Below are 16,340 nucleotides of genomic sequence, written 5' to 3'. Positions count from 1 at the left end.
TTGCTCCTGACTATGCAAAGCTACAGATGGACAAACACTGTTGTGCTAAGGTGGTCGTTCTTCTGTTCGTCAGGCTTAGTCCCACATTGCAACCACTAAGGCTTAGTCCCAAACTACTCTGTAGAAATTGTATGGGGATCCTGCAAATCCGCGTTACACGTCACTTTTCTGGGTGTTAACTTCGCTTCTTGATTACAGAGTTGCTAATTTAGACCTTTCCTTCGCAACCTTGCCGGAATGAACATAAATCTTTTTTTTTTAATGGTGGAATGAACACAATCTTTATGAACTCATGTCCATCCTGTTGCTTATGCTGCTTCTGTTTTGTAGCACATAACAATCTGAGTTTTGTTAACTGCTCACATGGCAGGCTCGCTGCTAGGGCGTTTCTGGATCTCTGTAGGTTCTCGTATATTGCCCTCTGTACCTTTTCATTACTGCACGTCTGCATAAAATCGACATGCAGAAAGCAGTAGAAATTCTGTGAGAATTATTTAGAAATTCCGGAGAAAACACAAGAAAAAGATAGGACGGCGAGCGATCTGATTCGGAGATCAACAGAACGAGCGAGATGAGTGTCAGGGAGACCAGGTGGTTGTCGTTGCTCCTCGTCACATTGGATCTCTGATACCTCGACCTCAACCTGAAACCCTTTCCGTTGGACAGGTTGGAGTTTCCATTTCTGTATCCATGCATGGCTTCAGAATTTCCTTTGGCTACAATGCAGCTCGTCTTAGTTCCGGGTGCCACACGAGTTTTTTCCCCCTTTTCTTGAAAGAACGGCACACACAGTTTACTTGGGCCAAGAACTGTGACTGAGGTGTGGCTTTGCGTATTGGAGACGAGTGCCATGTATAGTAGTAGACGAGTTCCAGTTCACGGTGCAATCATCAACGCAAGCTGCTGCAGCACCGCCATCAGTTGTCCCTGGCAAATCCAAATACAAAGACGCAACAATTTCATAGACGATCACAAAATTGATCAAAGCAAGATTGCTGTGTAATATAACAAGCGCCTTTTGCCGTCACCGGTCTCGGCCGCGCCGCAGATGGAGGCGAGGCAGATCTTGGAGCAGTCGCCGGCACCGAACGCGGCGATGGGCACGGTGCAGGACTCCACGCACTTGATTGTGCAGAGCCACGCTGGGTTGCCCTCCCTGCAGCCAGGGTAGCAGCTGCCGAAGCACCAACAGAACCCCCTGTGAATCCGGCCACCTGCTGCTGGCCTGACACGGACAGCATGACGAGCATGCACCACACAGCAGCAGCTGCAAGTCTCTTCCCTTCCATCCGTCTCCCCTCCCTGCAGTAGAGCCAGAGAATGTTCAAGAGGATCATTCGTTTTGCAACAGCATCAATGTGTTGCAGAAACGAGTGCAGATGAAATCAAACGCAGGGAAAGTTGGAAGTAGTAGGATGCTTACCAGTGATTGTTCCTTCAGAAACTGGGACTTGAGGTGTTCTTTCTGTTGCGCATTTTGTGTGGTGACATTCAGATAATGACGTCCATTTATATATACCACTGGAGCGAAGGCTTGGAATCTTGTTCTGATGCATTCTTGCACAAGCTTTCTAGAGATCGTTATGCAGACTGAAAGAGAAATGGAGGAGTACCACGCAAGTATGCCAGATTCAGGCCAATTTCAGCTTGTTGGGCAAAATATTTTTTTGTGCTTGTATGGCAGCATACATTTGATCTCACTGTGTTCAGGAAAGAACGTCGTGATTCGTGACACAAGCGAACATGTCAGATGTCTCAAAGTTGGTATGGACAACATGTTCAGTAAGATTGAGTAAGGTAGTTTACCTGAAAATTGTTCAGAATAGGTGCTTGAGATTCCATGACTAGCATGACCAACCTGAAAATTATGCAACAAAAAGCATCCAAACTTTCTTGAACCATTAACATGTAAATTGATCCCTGTTATAAAGATAAGTGCAACTGAAAATAAGATAATTTTTCCTTGGTGATAAACTTCATACCGAAGAGCACTATCATGATAACATTTCTCTAAACAAAGGAGACCGTAGAATATGGTAAGTAAATTAGAGCATGAGACAGAAATAATCACTGCAATAGACAGACATAGTCACTCCAACAAATTTACGCGCCACATAAAGATGTCTCAACACAGTTGAGAATAAAGATGTCTCAACACAGTTGAGAATCCAATTCCTCTGAAAAAAAATCCTCATTTATTGATCTCCTTAAGAAAATGATACTTTTCAGGCAGGGATTTTGCATGGTGCTGATATTCCTCCCTCGACAAAACTGATATTAGCAAGGAAGTAGTGGCTGCCTCAAGTGAGAAGTTCATCTCATCAATTTTGGAGAGGTAAACCCCAACCCTCATTATCTCACCTCTATGCAACAGCCTCCTAACTAGAGCATTTAGCATACATGAGTCTGGACTGCATCCACTCTTTTCCATTGCTGAAAACAGATTGTCAGACTCTTCTAGCAACCCTTCTTTTATGAGATTTTCTATCATTAAGCGATAGGTCACAACATGTGGACCTAAACCATGGGCAGAGATAGCAGTGAACATATCCATAGCATCTTCCTTTCTGCCACTTTTGAGCAAAGCATCGATCATAATATTGAAGGTAATGATGTCAAGTTGAAAATCCTTAGAACATTGACTCTGAAATATTTTAAATGCCTCATCAACACATTTATTTTTGCAAAGACCATTCAGAATTGTGTTGTACGTGTAAATGTTCAGCTGCATTCCACTTTTGATCATATTGAGATAGAGTTCTTTTGCTTCAGAAAACTTCCCAGACTGAAACAAACCATGAAGTACAATGTTATAAGTGACAATTCCAGGCTTAACTTCATTGCTCAACATTTCTCTGAATAGTCTAACTGCATCATCTATCCTGCCAGCTCTACAATAGCCATGAAGCAAAGTACTAAAAGAAACGGTATCTGGTTTCAAGCCAACTCGGACCATAGCATCAAGTAACTTCACAGCTTCCTCTATCCTGCCAGCTCTACAATAGCCATGAAGCAAAGTATTAAAAGAAACGGTATTTGGTTTCAAGCCAACTCGGACCATAGCATCAAGTAACTTCATAGCTTCCTTCATCCTACCAGCTAAGCAGTAGCCATCTATTAATGTAGTATATGAGATAACATTAGGTCTCACACCTACATGTACCATCAAGTCAAGGAGACTCTGAGCTTCCATGACCCATCCTCCATTGCAGAGGTTACGCATTATTGTGGTGAAGAACGTGGCATCGGGATGGATCCCTTGATTCAGCATTTCAGAAAATAATTCCTCGGCCTTCTCCCATTTGTCAACAGTGCACAGTCCATAAACTAGTGAGCTAAAAATAACGATACCAGGAGTCACCCCTTCATGGATCATCTGATCGAATTTAAGCATTGCCTCATCCACTCTTCCCAACTTGCAAAGTGCATCTATTAATGCTGCATAGCTGACTACATTAGGACTCAACCCTTGCTGCCTCATTTGGTCAAATATATGCATTGCCTCATCTATCATACCACCTTTAGCATACGCACAGAGAACTATGTTAAAGATATGATGGTCAGGTGAAACATCATTTTCTACCATCAAATCCAAGAGGCCATGCATATCAGAAAGAGCTCCTTTGGTAGCATAACCATGAAGCAGAACGCCATATGTAGTTACATCAGGTTTTGTGCCCTTTTCAATCATAGAATCAAAAATCTTTCTAGCCTCTGTGCATCTTCCACTCTTGCAAAGGTGATCCAGCAGCAAAGTACAAGTGACAGTATCTGGCTTATGACCATGCGCGGACATTTCTTTGAGCATTCGAACCACCTCTTTCCCCTGTCCTGAAGAGCAATATCCATGGATCAGACAATTATATGTCCAATTGTTTGGCTTGACACCTTTATGAATCATCTGCTGAAGGACACCCTGGGCCCTGTCAACTGCTTGAGCTTTGCTCAGGCCATCAATGACTGTGGTGTAGGTCACAACAGTCGGCGAAATCCCCCGGTCATCCATTTCACGAAATAGGTTGTAAGCTTTGTCCACCTGACCGTCTCTAAACAAGCCATTGATGACGGTGGTGTACGCCACGACATTTGGTGGGCAGCTACCACCTCCATCATCGGCCATCATGTGGAGCAGCTCAAGTGCCTCCTCAGCTCTCTTTTCGTTGCATAAACCCTTTAGAACTGTGCTGTATGAAACTACATCTGGCGTGCAGCCAAACTCAGGCATTCGTCGGAGCAATATGTCCATGGCCTCAGACACGCACTTTCTGTCACAGACACCTTTGAGCAGTTGATTGATGACTATGCCATTCACCCTCCAGCCTGTCTTAAGGATGAGGCCAAAGGCGGCGAAACCAAGCTCCAGGCGTCCGATGCGGCAGAAGCGGTTGATGAGGATGCTGTAGGTGTGCAGGTCGGGAGCTACCTTGTCGGAGCAAGCACGGGCCATCCGGTTGAAGAGGGAGGGGACGAGCTCAGAGGAGGAGGAGCCCCTGCCCTGGGCGCGAGAGACGGCGGTGAGGAGCTGGTTGAAGGCGCGAACCGAGGCCGGCCTGGCGTGGGGGAGCAATTCGTCGAACATCTTGACGGCGTCGTCGAGGCCGAGGCTTCCCGAGCGGACGCGGCCAGCGATGGCGCGCTCCAGCTCCAAGCACCGACGCGGGCGGCGCTCGCGCTGCGGGACATGTCGGCGTGGGGAGGCAAGTGGCCCGGGCATGAGAGGGAAGGACGACGCCGAATGCGCCGGTGGGGGCTGGCAAGTGCAGGGCGCGCTGCGGCGTGGAGTGGGGTGGGTGAGGGTCAGGAACGGGAGTTGGTTGACAGCGGCGGTGGGCGCGGGTTGGTTGGGGCCGGCAGGCGGCGAGGACGGCCGGCACCGGGGAGCTGAGAGGGGGTTGGGCCGCTACGGGTTTTGCAGGTTGCTCATTGCCGCCTGCAGCAATGGCCGGTGTTGAAGAAGATGCCCCACGTTCCGCAACCAAGATGACACTGCAAATCGTTTGATCTTCGTGTTAGACGCGGCTGGGATAAAATATAGTTGCGACTCTTTACGATGTTTGTCAACCTTGGACTTGCGCTATAGCACTACTAGAAAATGGAAGGAAGAAATCAGGGAGGAAAAAAAATGCAAGGAAGAAATCAATCCAGAGCCCAGAAGACGAATAGAACGGAAAACTCACCGGAGATTGCAGCCGGCGCTCCTCCTTGCCGGCGGGAGGCGGCGCTCGGGCGGGCGGGCGGCGCCTGCGTGCGTCCTTCCGAGTGCGAGGGTGCTGTGCGTGCTGGGGGCCGGGATAGCAGGCTGAAGTACTTCGTGGGCTGGGCCGAGTCCTAAAAACATTCAGATAGTGTCCGGCCCACGTATTGAGTTATTCGGCGATTTTATTTTTCCCGCGGATACTCCATCAGTCAAAAAAAAATGCAACTCTCATGAGAAGTTAAAAAATTTCAAATTTGATCAAATTTATAAAAAAAATTACTAACGTTTATATCTCCAAATAGATTTAATATAAAAATATATTATATAATTAATCTAATGATACTTATTTTGTAACATAAATATTTATACTATTTTATATAAATTTGGTGAAATTTTAAATTATTTGACTCCTCAGGAAGCGAGAGTTGTATTTTTTTAGAATGGAGCAGTACGTATCAGCATTGTATCCTTATCCAACATGTATCGGATACGCGATACGTGCCCTTCCAGCCGTGTCTGGGTAACGGAGCCTTGGAGGAGGAGTAGTAGTAGTTCATGGACATGGAAAGTACATGCGCAAATCTCAGGAAGGCAAGGAAAGACCCATCCATCTTGCAGGTTCCTTCATCCTTGTTCCCCTTTGCTTGCAGGTCCAAGATGCCACTCCGAAGTCTAAACGGTGAACGCTGCCATTGCAGAAGACGCACAGCATCATGACGCTGCCATCGCGTCCATAGTTGCCAATGCACTTAGAAATGGGAGCCAAGAATATACTAATGTCCCAGAAGCACATAAACATATTCAAACTGTAGCAAACCTGACCGCTTGAGGATGCTCTAATATAGAAGTAAATATACTCAAAAAGATATGTGTCCATTGATAGGGCTTGTGCATTTTTGGAGAGGTAGATCAGCATGGACTCCACTTGCAGGGCAAAGCAGGCATAGCCACAGACAAACCTAGCAAACAAAGAAAGAAAACTCATACATACCGTAGAAAGCATCAAAAAAGCCTATTCTATATGTTGACCATGAAAAGTGAATTAAGAAAGTATAATTCAAAAATGGATCTGAAGAATATGCCAGGATGCTAGCCTGTAAAGCGTATCAACTGCTGCAAGTTCCGAGTCTTTGAAGTAATCACCTCAAGGATAAGGAGGCTCCCATGATTGATTTTACCCCTGGGTGTGCAGGATTTCATTGTGCAGGATTTCATAATAAATTATGCAACAAAATGAAGAAAATAAAGTGGTAATCATTAAGTTGTAAATTGTTTTCTGCTGTAAAATAATTTTTTCTGTGATGGTGCATGAGCATGTTTTTCATTAAGAGGAAGAGAATTACAGTGACACAACTACGAGAGAATCCTCATAGTGCCGAGTTATAAAGCACCACTAAGCTAGTGGCACGCAACCTAGCAAAAACAATCAAGCAAGAAAAATGGAGGAAGAGAGAACATACTCAGCCTCACGGAACCACTAAGACGACGCTAAACAATTGGACCCACTAAAGATACATCATCACCATAATAGCGGTGGCAAAGCATCCACTAGACAACACAATCAAAGACGGCACAGCATCTGCCCAAACAGCAAGAAGGTGGCAAAGCATCCGCCAACAGAGAAAACCATGACAACAAAGTATCCGTCAATACGGACAAGCAACTGCGGCAAAGCATCCGCTATCGACGGGCATCCGTCAAATTCGAATCAACAAGTCGACCGCTATTTGACCGTTGGAGATCAAAATGAACGACTAAGACGACCTGAAGATGACGACCTAAGCTACCATGACGATGGAAGTGACGATACAAGCAGATGCAGCGAGAAGCATCGTCCCAGAGGAGAAGCTGCCCGCCACCACCACACACACCATCGACCAATCCCCACGCACAGAGCCGCCATGGGGTGGATCCGGCAACTAGCGACCGCGGCCGCGGCCGGCGGTGAAGCCAACCCACCGCCAGGAGAGATACGCGCGGGGAATAGCGGGGGACGCTGACGGACCGGCTGCCGCCACCGGCGGCCCTCGAAGCTGGCGGAGATGGGGCGCCAAGCGCCGAGCGGCGTGCAACCGCACGACATCATCGTCGACGCCGCCAAGCGCCACCGGCAGGGACGCCCCCAGCACCATCATCACAACTAGGAAGCGACGCACCGGACCAACGGCCAGTGGCCGCGAACCTCAGCGAGGGAGGGCCGCCCCCCCCCCCCATCACTCCTGCCGAGAGAGGGGGGCACGACCAGATCCAGCCTGGGGAGCCCGGATCCGGTGAAGGGGATGCCGGATCTAGCCCCCGGCGGCCGGCGGCGGCGCACGGCGGAGCAACACCCACAACCATGGTTTTTGAGGCTGGGGAAATAGTAAGAGAGGAGGCAAACTGAGCTAGCTTCATCTCAGCTGCTGGCCGCCACCACCGCCTGGCCGGTCGCCGGGGGTGGCGGCCACCGGAGGCGGTCTAGGGTGGGGGACAGGTGGCGGCACGGAATCGCCCCCCGAGCCGCCAGGGAGGGTGACATGGGGCAAGAGACAGGAACCGAATTCAGACAACACTTGATGTAAAATAACTAGCTACTAGGACTGAAAACAAAATAATTTTACCTGGTGCAAAATTTGATACTGAAGACAAGGATACCATTTCTCTATAAAATTTCATCAAACAAAGGAGACCACAAAATGTGGCCAGTAAATTAAAGCACGAGAAAGACATAATCACTCAAACAAATTTACATGTCGTTGGGTATTGCAAAAATATTTACAACTTGCCCAGACACCAATGTTAGCGTGGGGGGGGGGGAGAGAGACTCGTTGCAACTGCTTCGGCAGCAGGTTAAGTGGTTCACCCTCTTCAACAGGGAGGAACTTAGAACAATCCATTTGACTTTGCCTGCAGATAATAATGAAAACAATTCAGCGCCATGGAATCATATGCTTTCTATCAACAGGCCGGACATAAAGATTCAAGATCACAAGGCAACACTTCAACTGGGTGGGTTAGAATAAAAAACATGGATCATATGAGACTCAAGCGATGCGAACCGGAAGAGGGGATCACCTGAAGAGCTCAACAGGGCCCCTGCATCGTCTCCTCTGAGGGGCGACACGGGCGACACCCTAACCCCCGCCGTCGCCACCCCTCTCTCGGCCTCCTCTCCACATCGCCGCCGCTAGGGCAGGGCACCGAAAGCCCGTGTGCCTGGTAGGAAGGCGGCAGCGGGCCTCCTTCTGTCAGCCCGACGTGCTCCCATACCCAGTCAAGGACGCGCGCAGACATCAGGCATGGAGGCGGCGGCGGCGGCCCGGGGTGGCACATCCGACGTCCTGGGGATCGGATTCGGCACCCTCGGGGCCGGATCTACGCGGAGGCCGGCGCTGGCGCACGCTGGCGGCGCAAGTGTGGCCGCACTTGGGGCCGCAGGTGTGCGTGGGCCCACAGGAGGGGCGGACACGCGCGTGCGGTGCGTCGCGGACGCTTGGGGGCCCGCGGGAGGTGGACGCACGCGAGCGGCGTGTTAGCCGGGCGCCGGGACCGGGGCCGGCGCCCTCAAGACGGGAGGCGACGCCTATAGTGGTGGTGCATGCGCCTTGTGGCTGTTGGCGGCGAGTGCCCGTGCTGGCAGTGATGGTCGGCGACGACCTCGACGTGCTGTGGTGTAATGCGAGCGGTGGAGTCAGGTCCGGCCCCATGTGTTGTCTGGTCGGAGGGGGTGATGGCCGACGTAGCTATGCGGCTGCGCGTGCAGCCGGCGCATCAATGCCCCTCTGAAGAGGCTTCCATGGGGCGGCGGGACAACGGCGTTGTTGGGATGGTTGGCGTGGGGACCAGCTTCTTGGCCCGACATTTGCGCTAGTGGGGGGTCATTGGCGAAAGCCTTGGCGACGGCGATGGTGATAGGCGCCGCTTTCCCTGTTGGGGGTGTCGTGTTTCCCCCAACGTTGTGAAGGGATCTTGATGTCGTCTAGAGCGGGCGAATAGGTAAATTACAACACTAGTTGCAACTGTCAGCATCCCAGACCGGTCAAACCGGTCCAGACCAGAAAGCACACGAAATTCAAAGTTACTTTCCTCCTCAAACTCTAACACAAACCAAACTTGGTGAAGTGCTTCTGTAGATATTTTCTAAAGTTTCTAGTAAGCCAGGATAAGCACAACCAAGTAGATTGATGCGGAATAAAATTAGTAAGTGCTAGAGAATAAAGAGCTGAGACAAACCAAAGTAAACATGAGGATTTGTTTCGTGAAGTTCGGATTCACTGTTGTGAACCCTACGTCTTCGTTTACGAACTTGTTGTGCTTGAGTCTATTTCAACTCGGTCCCTTGAGCTTGGTCTATTTCAACCGCTCCTTATTTTCCACTAGATATGATCTTTTCGTTTGCGGAGGTAAGATCTCAACCTTCACAAATTTGTCGCTGCTCACCACAAGCTTGGGAGCTTGTCGACGACACCTAGCCATCTGGGAGGTTTCACCTCCAAGAGTAACAAATGCTTCACGAGTTGCCTTGATGTCAACCACGAGTGCTCAAGATATGGAATGCTCTGTAATGCTCTCACACACTCAATCTCTCAACCCAACTCAAAGGTTTGCAACCAAATTAGTACAACTCACAAAGAGAGCTTGGGGAGAGCTTGCTAGTCAAAGAAATAGCTTTGGAAAGCTCAGGAACCAGAATGAACCAACTGCACATGAAGTAGAGGGCTAAAGGGTATAAATAGCCAACTTCCCAAAACTAGCTACTGTTCTGTCAGAGGCCAACCGGTCAAACCGGTGTGACCGGACGATCAGATCTGGTTTCAAACTCAACTAGCCATTAGTGCTCAGATCGATCAAATCGGTGTGAGCCAGAGAAAAAACTCCACCACGATAGAGAGCTTCACCTCGTGGACCAACCCAAAACTTGGTCGGCCAGGTTTCTAACAGTTAGTAGCTAGAGGTTTCTCTCAAGGATTCTCACTTGGATAAACCTATGAGCACTTTGGATGTTGTCAATCAACCAATGTTGCATCCCTCTTAACAGTACGGCATACCTATACTCAAGATTAAATAGCGATAGCCAGACAACCACTTGAGCTTGTATGTCTTTTCTTTTACCGTACTTTATCTTTCTCATACTTGGGACTTTCAACATTGCTTATCATCTTGAGCACATCCAACTTGAGCTAGTGACTTAGAAACCTTTATGATCAATATTGCTTGTATTGATATCTAAGCCACTTGACCATATGATTCAAGACTTGACTTGATGCTTCAAAATTCTTCAAGTACTAGCCACTTTACCCGAGCAAAAATATCATGATCCAAGTCGTCACTTGACCATATTTTGCTTAGTTCCTCGTTGCACAGTCACTTGCTTGATTCCTTCATCTTGTCTTCGTTGAGCTTAGCTTTGGTTTACCATCAACGATGAATAGCCAACTTTAAATCCATATCTTTATATGCTTAACTCTTTTTTTTTGCAATTACACATATTTATCAAGCCATTTTTCATGATGCCAAGCCCAAGATAGAAACCACTATAGATATTCATAACCATTTGTTTCTATTCCCATTGCATATTGCTTGTCATTCTTCAATACATTCCTTTATCTGGTTGCATATCACATAAGCCAATACCATGAATTAATTCACAAATAATTCCTGCTTAATAACTCTTTAATAAACATGTTAGTTCTTTAATCATTTTGTCATCCAATTCACCAAAATCCATTAGAGGACCTCAATGCACTTTCATGTTGACATCCAAGGGTGAAAACCCGATCAGTTCGGACGTGCGATGGTGGCGTGTATTGCTCCCTTCCTGAAGGCATCACATTTGGATTTCGTTGTGGCTTCGATGTCTCCTTGGGTGGTTGCACTCGCTTCTCGCGCCCAGTCGATGTGTGGAGGCGGATTTGACAACGTGAAGTTGGAACTGCTGCGTTGGGATGTGGCTCAGCAACGATGGCATACGGCAACCCTCCGCCATAGGCTTGGACTCTACCGGGGGTCTATATCCGCTAGGGACAAGGCCTGGGTTCATGATAAGAAGTTGGAGCTGCTCTTCGTGGGGTGTTCAAGCTTGGCAATGATTACCCGCTTGCTTCGGAACCGTTGGTGATTATCAGTTGTGGCCGCTTGCTTCGGAACCGTCGGTGCGTTGTCTGCCATGGAAAGTTGGAGCTGCTGGCAGCTTTGTTTCCTCGCTCGGCAACGATGACTTATGCCAATGTATCGTTTTTGTGCTCAACCGCATCATGTGGGTCGGTTAGCCCCTCGGAAGTCTGTTTCTTGTTGGACTAACCTTTCTTGTACATATTTGCTTTCGTCTTAATTGAACGGCAGAGCTCCTGCCTTTTGTTTCCCAGGAAACATGAAACTTGAGCGTACAGAGTTCCATCAGCTTCAGCAGATATCATAACCTTTTAATGGGTGTGCCAGTAGACATGCAAAGCAAAAGGTTATGCTACTTCACGATCAAATTCAGGAAAAGAAAAACGTGTTTATGCATGCGCATTCCTCAGGCAAAACATCAACTGATGATTGATAAACTCTTCGAGTAACCAGTCACTATTCACTGCATATGTCAAGTGCAGAGTAAGAATACCTGCAAGGATCAGTTGATTACTTGATTTTAGGGCTCAGGTAGTTGTAATGTAGATCCCTGAGGAATCAGTTTATTTGAGAAAAAAATAGTTGTTGGTTGCAAGACTCTGATCCGAGTCATTTCAGATGTTGAGTGTTAGAATTATTCTGAAAGTGCAGAGTTGCACACGAGTACTGTGCGCACGCCCTTGCGCGCCCATTTTCTTCTAACATGATGCATCTTGCTAATATAGTGGGCATGCCTTTAGTTATACAACATAGGGGTACATCATGCCATTAGTTATACAATATAGGGGGTACATTTATTTATAACAGAGGTACATAAAAGCCTGGACTACTAATTGATAAAAGAGAAGATTAACTGTATGGAGATTTCTACTTCTTCTACAAGATAGCATTTTAATATTGCCTCCTGTGAAAAATGTGATATGAGAAAGTATAAATTACTGTTAAAAAGGTAGAATTAAATTTAAATGTGAAATGAGTGTAATAGGAACTTGAAATAACCATTTACTTGTTATTACCTTAGTTAGTGGTAATATCTTTGCTTCCGCTGTTGGTGGGCAAGATGAAGAGGACATCTTTGATTGGAGTAGTTTGAGAGAACCAGAAAGTACTGATGTGCAATGTGCCGACATATAAAAAATGCTATGCAAATGGAGAAGAGGTGATTTTGAATAGGAAGAGAAGGTGAAAATAACAAATATATCAAAACACTAATCATAGAAGAGGAAATAGGCCATTTTGTTTTAAAAAATTACGTGCTAGAAAACAATGCAAGCCCAATAGCCATTCTTAGTTTTCAATCTCTGCCTATAAAAAGGAAAAAACATTTATACCTTTAATTTATATATATATATGCACACACAAATACATATGGTCATATGTACAGATACATATATCTATCTAACCTGTATTTGCATATAACTATATATATGTATATATATTGAAACAAGAGAAGCATTGCGGAGGAGGATATTACTTTAAAAATAGTTTCATTTTCCATTCATGTCTACTATACTTATAAAAATGACAATTTTTGTGATAATTTTATGTGCTCGATTTAGAGACACACACATTAAGTAAACTTGGTGCTCGAAATAGAGCCCTTTTGATGGAAAAAGAACACCATACATTTGTAAAAAAAAAGAGCAGTTATTTCCCTTTTACCTTTTTTTTCAAAAGCTGGTCACTTGGAGTTGGAGCAATGAATCTCTGCTGTGTCTGCAGATCAAAGCCCACAGTCCGCACAACACACTGTACCTGCGTTTATCGGTGCCAAACGTTAGAACAGCGCCGAAACGGAATAAGGGGCAAACATTTCCCCACGTGACAACCCTGCTCACTCCACTCGCAATCCAAGGCTGCCGCATCGCTCCCTTTCGCCTTTCCTTGCCAATTTGACCACCACCCGAATCGCCCGTCCACCATCCCATCCATGGCTGCATCCGCAACTCCGAATCTCGCACAAAAAAATCTCTCTCCCCCTCTCGCCTACCTCCAGCTCCGAGCCCGTGACCGCGAATGCCACGCAGAAATTGCAATCGTCTTCTTCCTCCGCGTTCCCCGTCTGTCCCCGTCGCGCGGTAACCATCGCCGCTCCGGCTGCCACCCCCCTCGCTCCTACGCTTGCGTGCGTGCGTGATGCACGCCGGCACGGCTGCACATGTTCGGCGCCAACTACTTGCGCTGCTGTCGCGGGACAAGACTGCGGGGTCGGCTCTTGGACTACGCCTATAGTTGTCAATTCTGAATCCTGATACAGCAGCCGTCAAGCTTTCTTCCAGGGAGGAGAGAGAAAGAGAGGGCGCTCCCCATCCTCTTCTTTCTCCTCTTCGTGCCCACCTGGGCCACCTCAAAACCAGCATCTTGCTTTCCCGATGGTATTAGAGCTCCACCCGACCGTACCAGCGTCCAAGAACCGGGTGTGAGGAACCTCTCCCTGCCGCCGCCCAATTCCGCCCCCGGTCCCGCCGCCCATTGCGCCAAGAACCGATGCAGCTCGCCGCCCAAAGATTCCGGCTTGCGACGGTGCCGGTGCTCTAACGCCGATTCCGGGGAGGAGATGGAGGCCTGAAGCTCGCGGGTTAGGAGGAGGCCAATGGGGGCGCTTCGGTTGATGCTTCCGCTCTTGGTGCTGCTCGCCGCCGCGGCGAGGGCCGTCGCGGCGGCGGGACGCGGCCGAGCGAGGTGGCCGTGGGTGCGCTCTTCACCTACGACTCCACCATTGGCCGCGCGGCGCGGCTCGCCATCGAGCTCGCCGTCGACGACGTCAACGCCGACCGCACGGTGCTCGCAGGGACCCAGCTCAAGTTGATCACCCAGGACACCCACTGCAGCGGCTTTCTCGGGACCATCGAAGGTTGGCTCTTTGCTTCCTCTCTCAAGAGCTATTTTTTGAAAGCTTCTCTCTCAAGAGCTATAATTGGAGTAATTTCTAGCTGAAAGATTGAAGTTCAAATAGCTTTGTTTTAAAAAAAGAAAATGAAGTTGCGGTTTTTTTTTGGCAAAAACCCGATGGTTTGGATTGGAGGTCAGCTCTAGCGGACTAAATCTTTGCTAATTCGAAGATCAGTGACTGCTGAAGTAGCCTAATTGCTGTTCTTTTAATTGGATTGATCTGGCCTTTTGTTCCAACAATTCACAAAAGTTGAAGTGATGACGAGGAATTAAAAAAGGCAGCTTTAGCACTACTGCACTAGCAGTGAGAACAACTGACCACATAGAGCAACAACAGTTTTAATTTGGATGCATATTATGTGGATGAGAATGAATTGCCTCCTGGTACCTCAGCAAACATCGGTAGTTTCCAGGTATGCTGTTAACTCATTGATCTATAAAGATGATTATATAGTCTTTTTTTTTGCTCAGATGTATGTTCCATTAGATTCTTCCGATACTAATATTATTTTACTTCTGTATCAACACTATATCCTTACAACTTGCGAGACAGGTATACTTTATTTCATCACCAATGTTTCCGTAAATGTTTGTGAATGCCTACCTCCTTCCTTATAGTGCCAGAAAATAACTTGGGCACCTGTGCCCAACTTTTTCATATGTGCTGCTGGTTGGTCATCTAATGAATGCTGTAGCTTATAGATCTTCTGATGAGGACTTCGAGGGCCTTGTGCCTACTTAGTTGTCCTTGGTAGGTCAATGAATTAAACTTCAAGAGTGATCAAATAGCTGCGCATTTACAAATGACCTTCTTGGCGTTGATATTAATGCATAGCTTGCCTCTTCTCAAATGTCTGTCTTCAAGTTTGTGTGCGTATCACAAATTGTAATTTGATCATTTTTCTTACAAAAACATGACCATTAGAACTGTAGGGTTCGTAGAAAATGTGTTGTCTGCCTCAACTGCCATTAGTTTTTGAACAGTTTTTATGTGTATCGATATAATAAGTAGGGTTTCCTTGATAATTTTGGCTCAGTTTGCTTGGTTTACACTACATGGATCGGAGAAGCCCTTCAGCTGTTATCTTTGAATCATTCCTCGCTAACATTAGGTTGTTGAGAAGGTATTCATACAGTACATCTGCCATTATAGTGATGCTTCGAATTTTTTTCTTACAAAATTTTCACCCGTTTACCCCACAACACTGTTTTTGTTACATAAATGGTAGGAGCACTGTTCTTGAATAAGAAGAAAGAAACATAATAAAAAAGTTACCAGCTACCGAGGTAGCCAGGTCACAGCTTTTTCCCCGGAAAAAGATCACAGAAGGGTACATGGCCTGAGAGAGCTGGGCAAATCGCCCTACAACATTCAGTACCGGATTTACCTTCTTTGCCGAGTGCCTGGGCACTCGGCAAAGGATTCTTTTGCACTCGGCAAAGAACGTTCGGGCACTCGGCAAATAATTTTTTGCACTCGGCAAAGAACGTTCGGCAAAAAATCTATCGGCAAAGAGGTCTTTCCGAGTGCTTTTGGTCGGGCACTCGGCAAAGAGAAGCACTCGGCAAAATATAATCGGAAAAATTTCAAAAAAGAAATATGAAAAAAATTTATTGGGGGAGGCATGCACAGCCAGCTACTGACCCATCTAACGGGTTGCATATTTTTTTTCAGAAATTTTCTTCTGCACAGAAACAACTCCCTCTACCACTGCACCATTGGATCAAGTGTGTCAACAGTACATTTTTATTCTGCACATATTATATTAACCGAGTGTAAATTATTTGTTTGAGATAGTAAATAAATTCAAATGAAAAGGTTGTTAACTACAAAGTGGCATTACTTTTTAAGATCTACAACTTTTATTTTGGTAGTTTCTTCATCCGAGATCGTTTACAAAATTTGAATTTCAAAATTGAAATCTTCAAACGTATTTTAATATGCCACAATGATTTCAAATCAAAAAGTTATCAACTACAAATTTTCATAACTTTTTGAGATCTGCAACTTTAATTTTGGTGGTTTTTTCCATTCAAGGTCATTTGCAAAATTCAAATTTTAAATTTTCTAAATTTAGATGTAGTTTTTGTTGACAAGATGACTTCAAATTAAAATGTTGCCAACTGTAAAATCTTATAACTTCTTAAGATCTACAAAGTT

The 16,340-nt window shown here is 46.5% G+C and overlaps 1 protein-coding gene across 4 annotated transcripts; it reads right to left on the bottom strand.

Annotated features, from left to right (window-relative positions):
- Positions 1–468: 468 nt before the first annotated feature.
- On the bottom strand, positions 469–5,290 carry LOC112897174 (protein Rf1, mitochondrial-like). Of its 4 annotated transcripts, XR_003229591.1 has the most exons (5): positions 5,178–5,290; positions 1,807–4,986; positions 1,424–1,700; positions 1,029–1,302; positions 469–927 (listed from the first exon to the last, which is right to left on the bottom strand). XR_003229591.1 is itself a non-coding variant. In XM_025965401.1 (3 exons), exons 2-3 carry the CDS (start codon positions 4,712–4,714, stop codon positions 2,192–2,194), a joined length of 2,418 nt encoding a protein of 805 aa, XP_025821186.1. In that variant the 5' UTR covers positions 4,715–4,986; positions 5,178–5,290; the 3' UTR covers positions 1,902–2,191. The 4 variants fall into 4 exon arrangements, 3 of the variants coding, with proteins under 3 accessions (XP_025821186.1, XP_025821183.1, XP_025821184.1); XM_025965401.1 differs by lacking the exons at positions 469–927; positions 1,029–1,302; positions 1,424–1,700 and having other exon boundaries at positions 1,902–2,882; positions 2,988–4,986; XM_025965398.1 differs by lacking the exons at positions 469–927; positions 1,029–1,302; positions 1,424–1,700 and adding an exon at positions 5,063–5,082 and having other exon boundaries at positions 1,902–4,986; positions 5,178–5,240.
- Between the last annotated feature and the right edge of the window lie 11,050 nt (positions 5,291–16,340).

This window comes from Panicum hallii, chromosome 6, assembly GCF_002211085.1.
Source record: "Panicum hallii strain FIL2 chromosome 6, PHallii_v3.1, whole genome shotgun sequence".
NCBI lineage: Eukaryota > Viridiplantae > Streptophyta > Magnoliopsida > Poales > Poaceae > Panicum > Panicum hallii.
The sequence above is the reverse complement of the archived record's forward strand: the minus strand, read 5'-3'. Positions and strand labels throughout refer to the sequence as shown.

Coding starts and splice junctions, on each gene's coding strand:
- LOC112897174 (XM_025965399.1), bottom strand. CDS start 4,714: ATGCCCGGGCCACTTGCCTCCCCACGCCGACATGTCCCGCAGCGCGAG.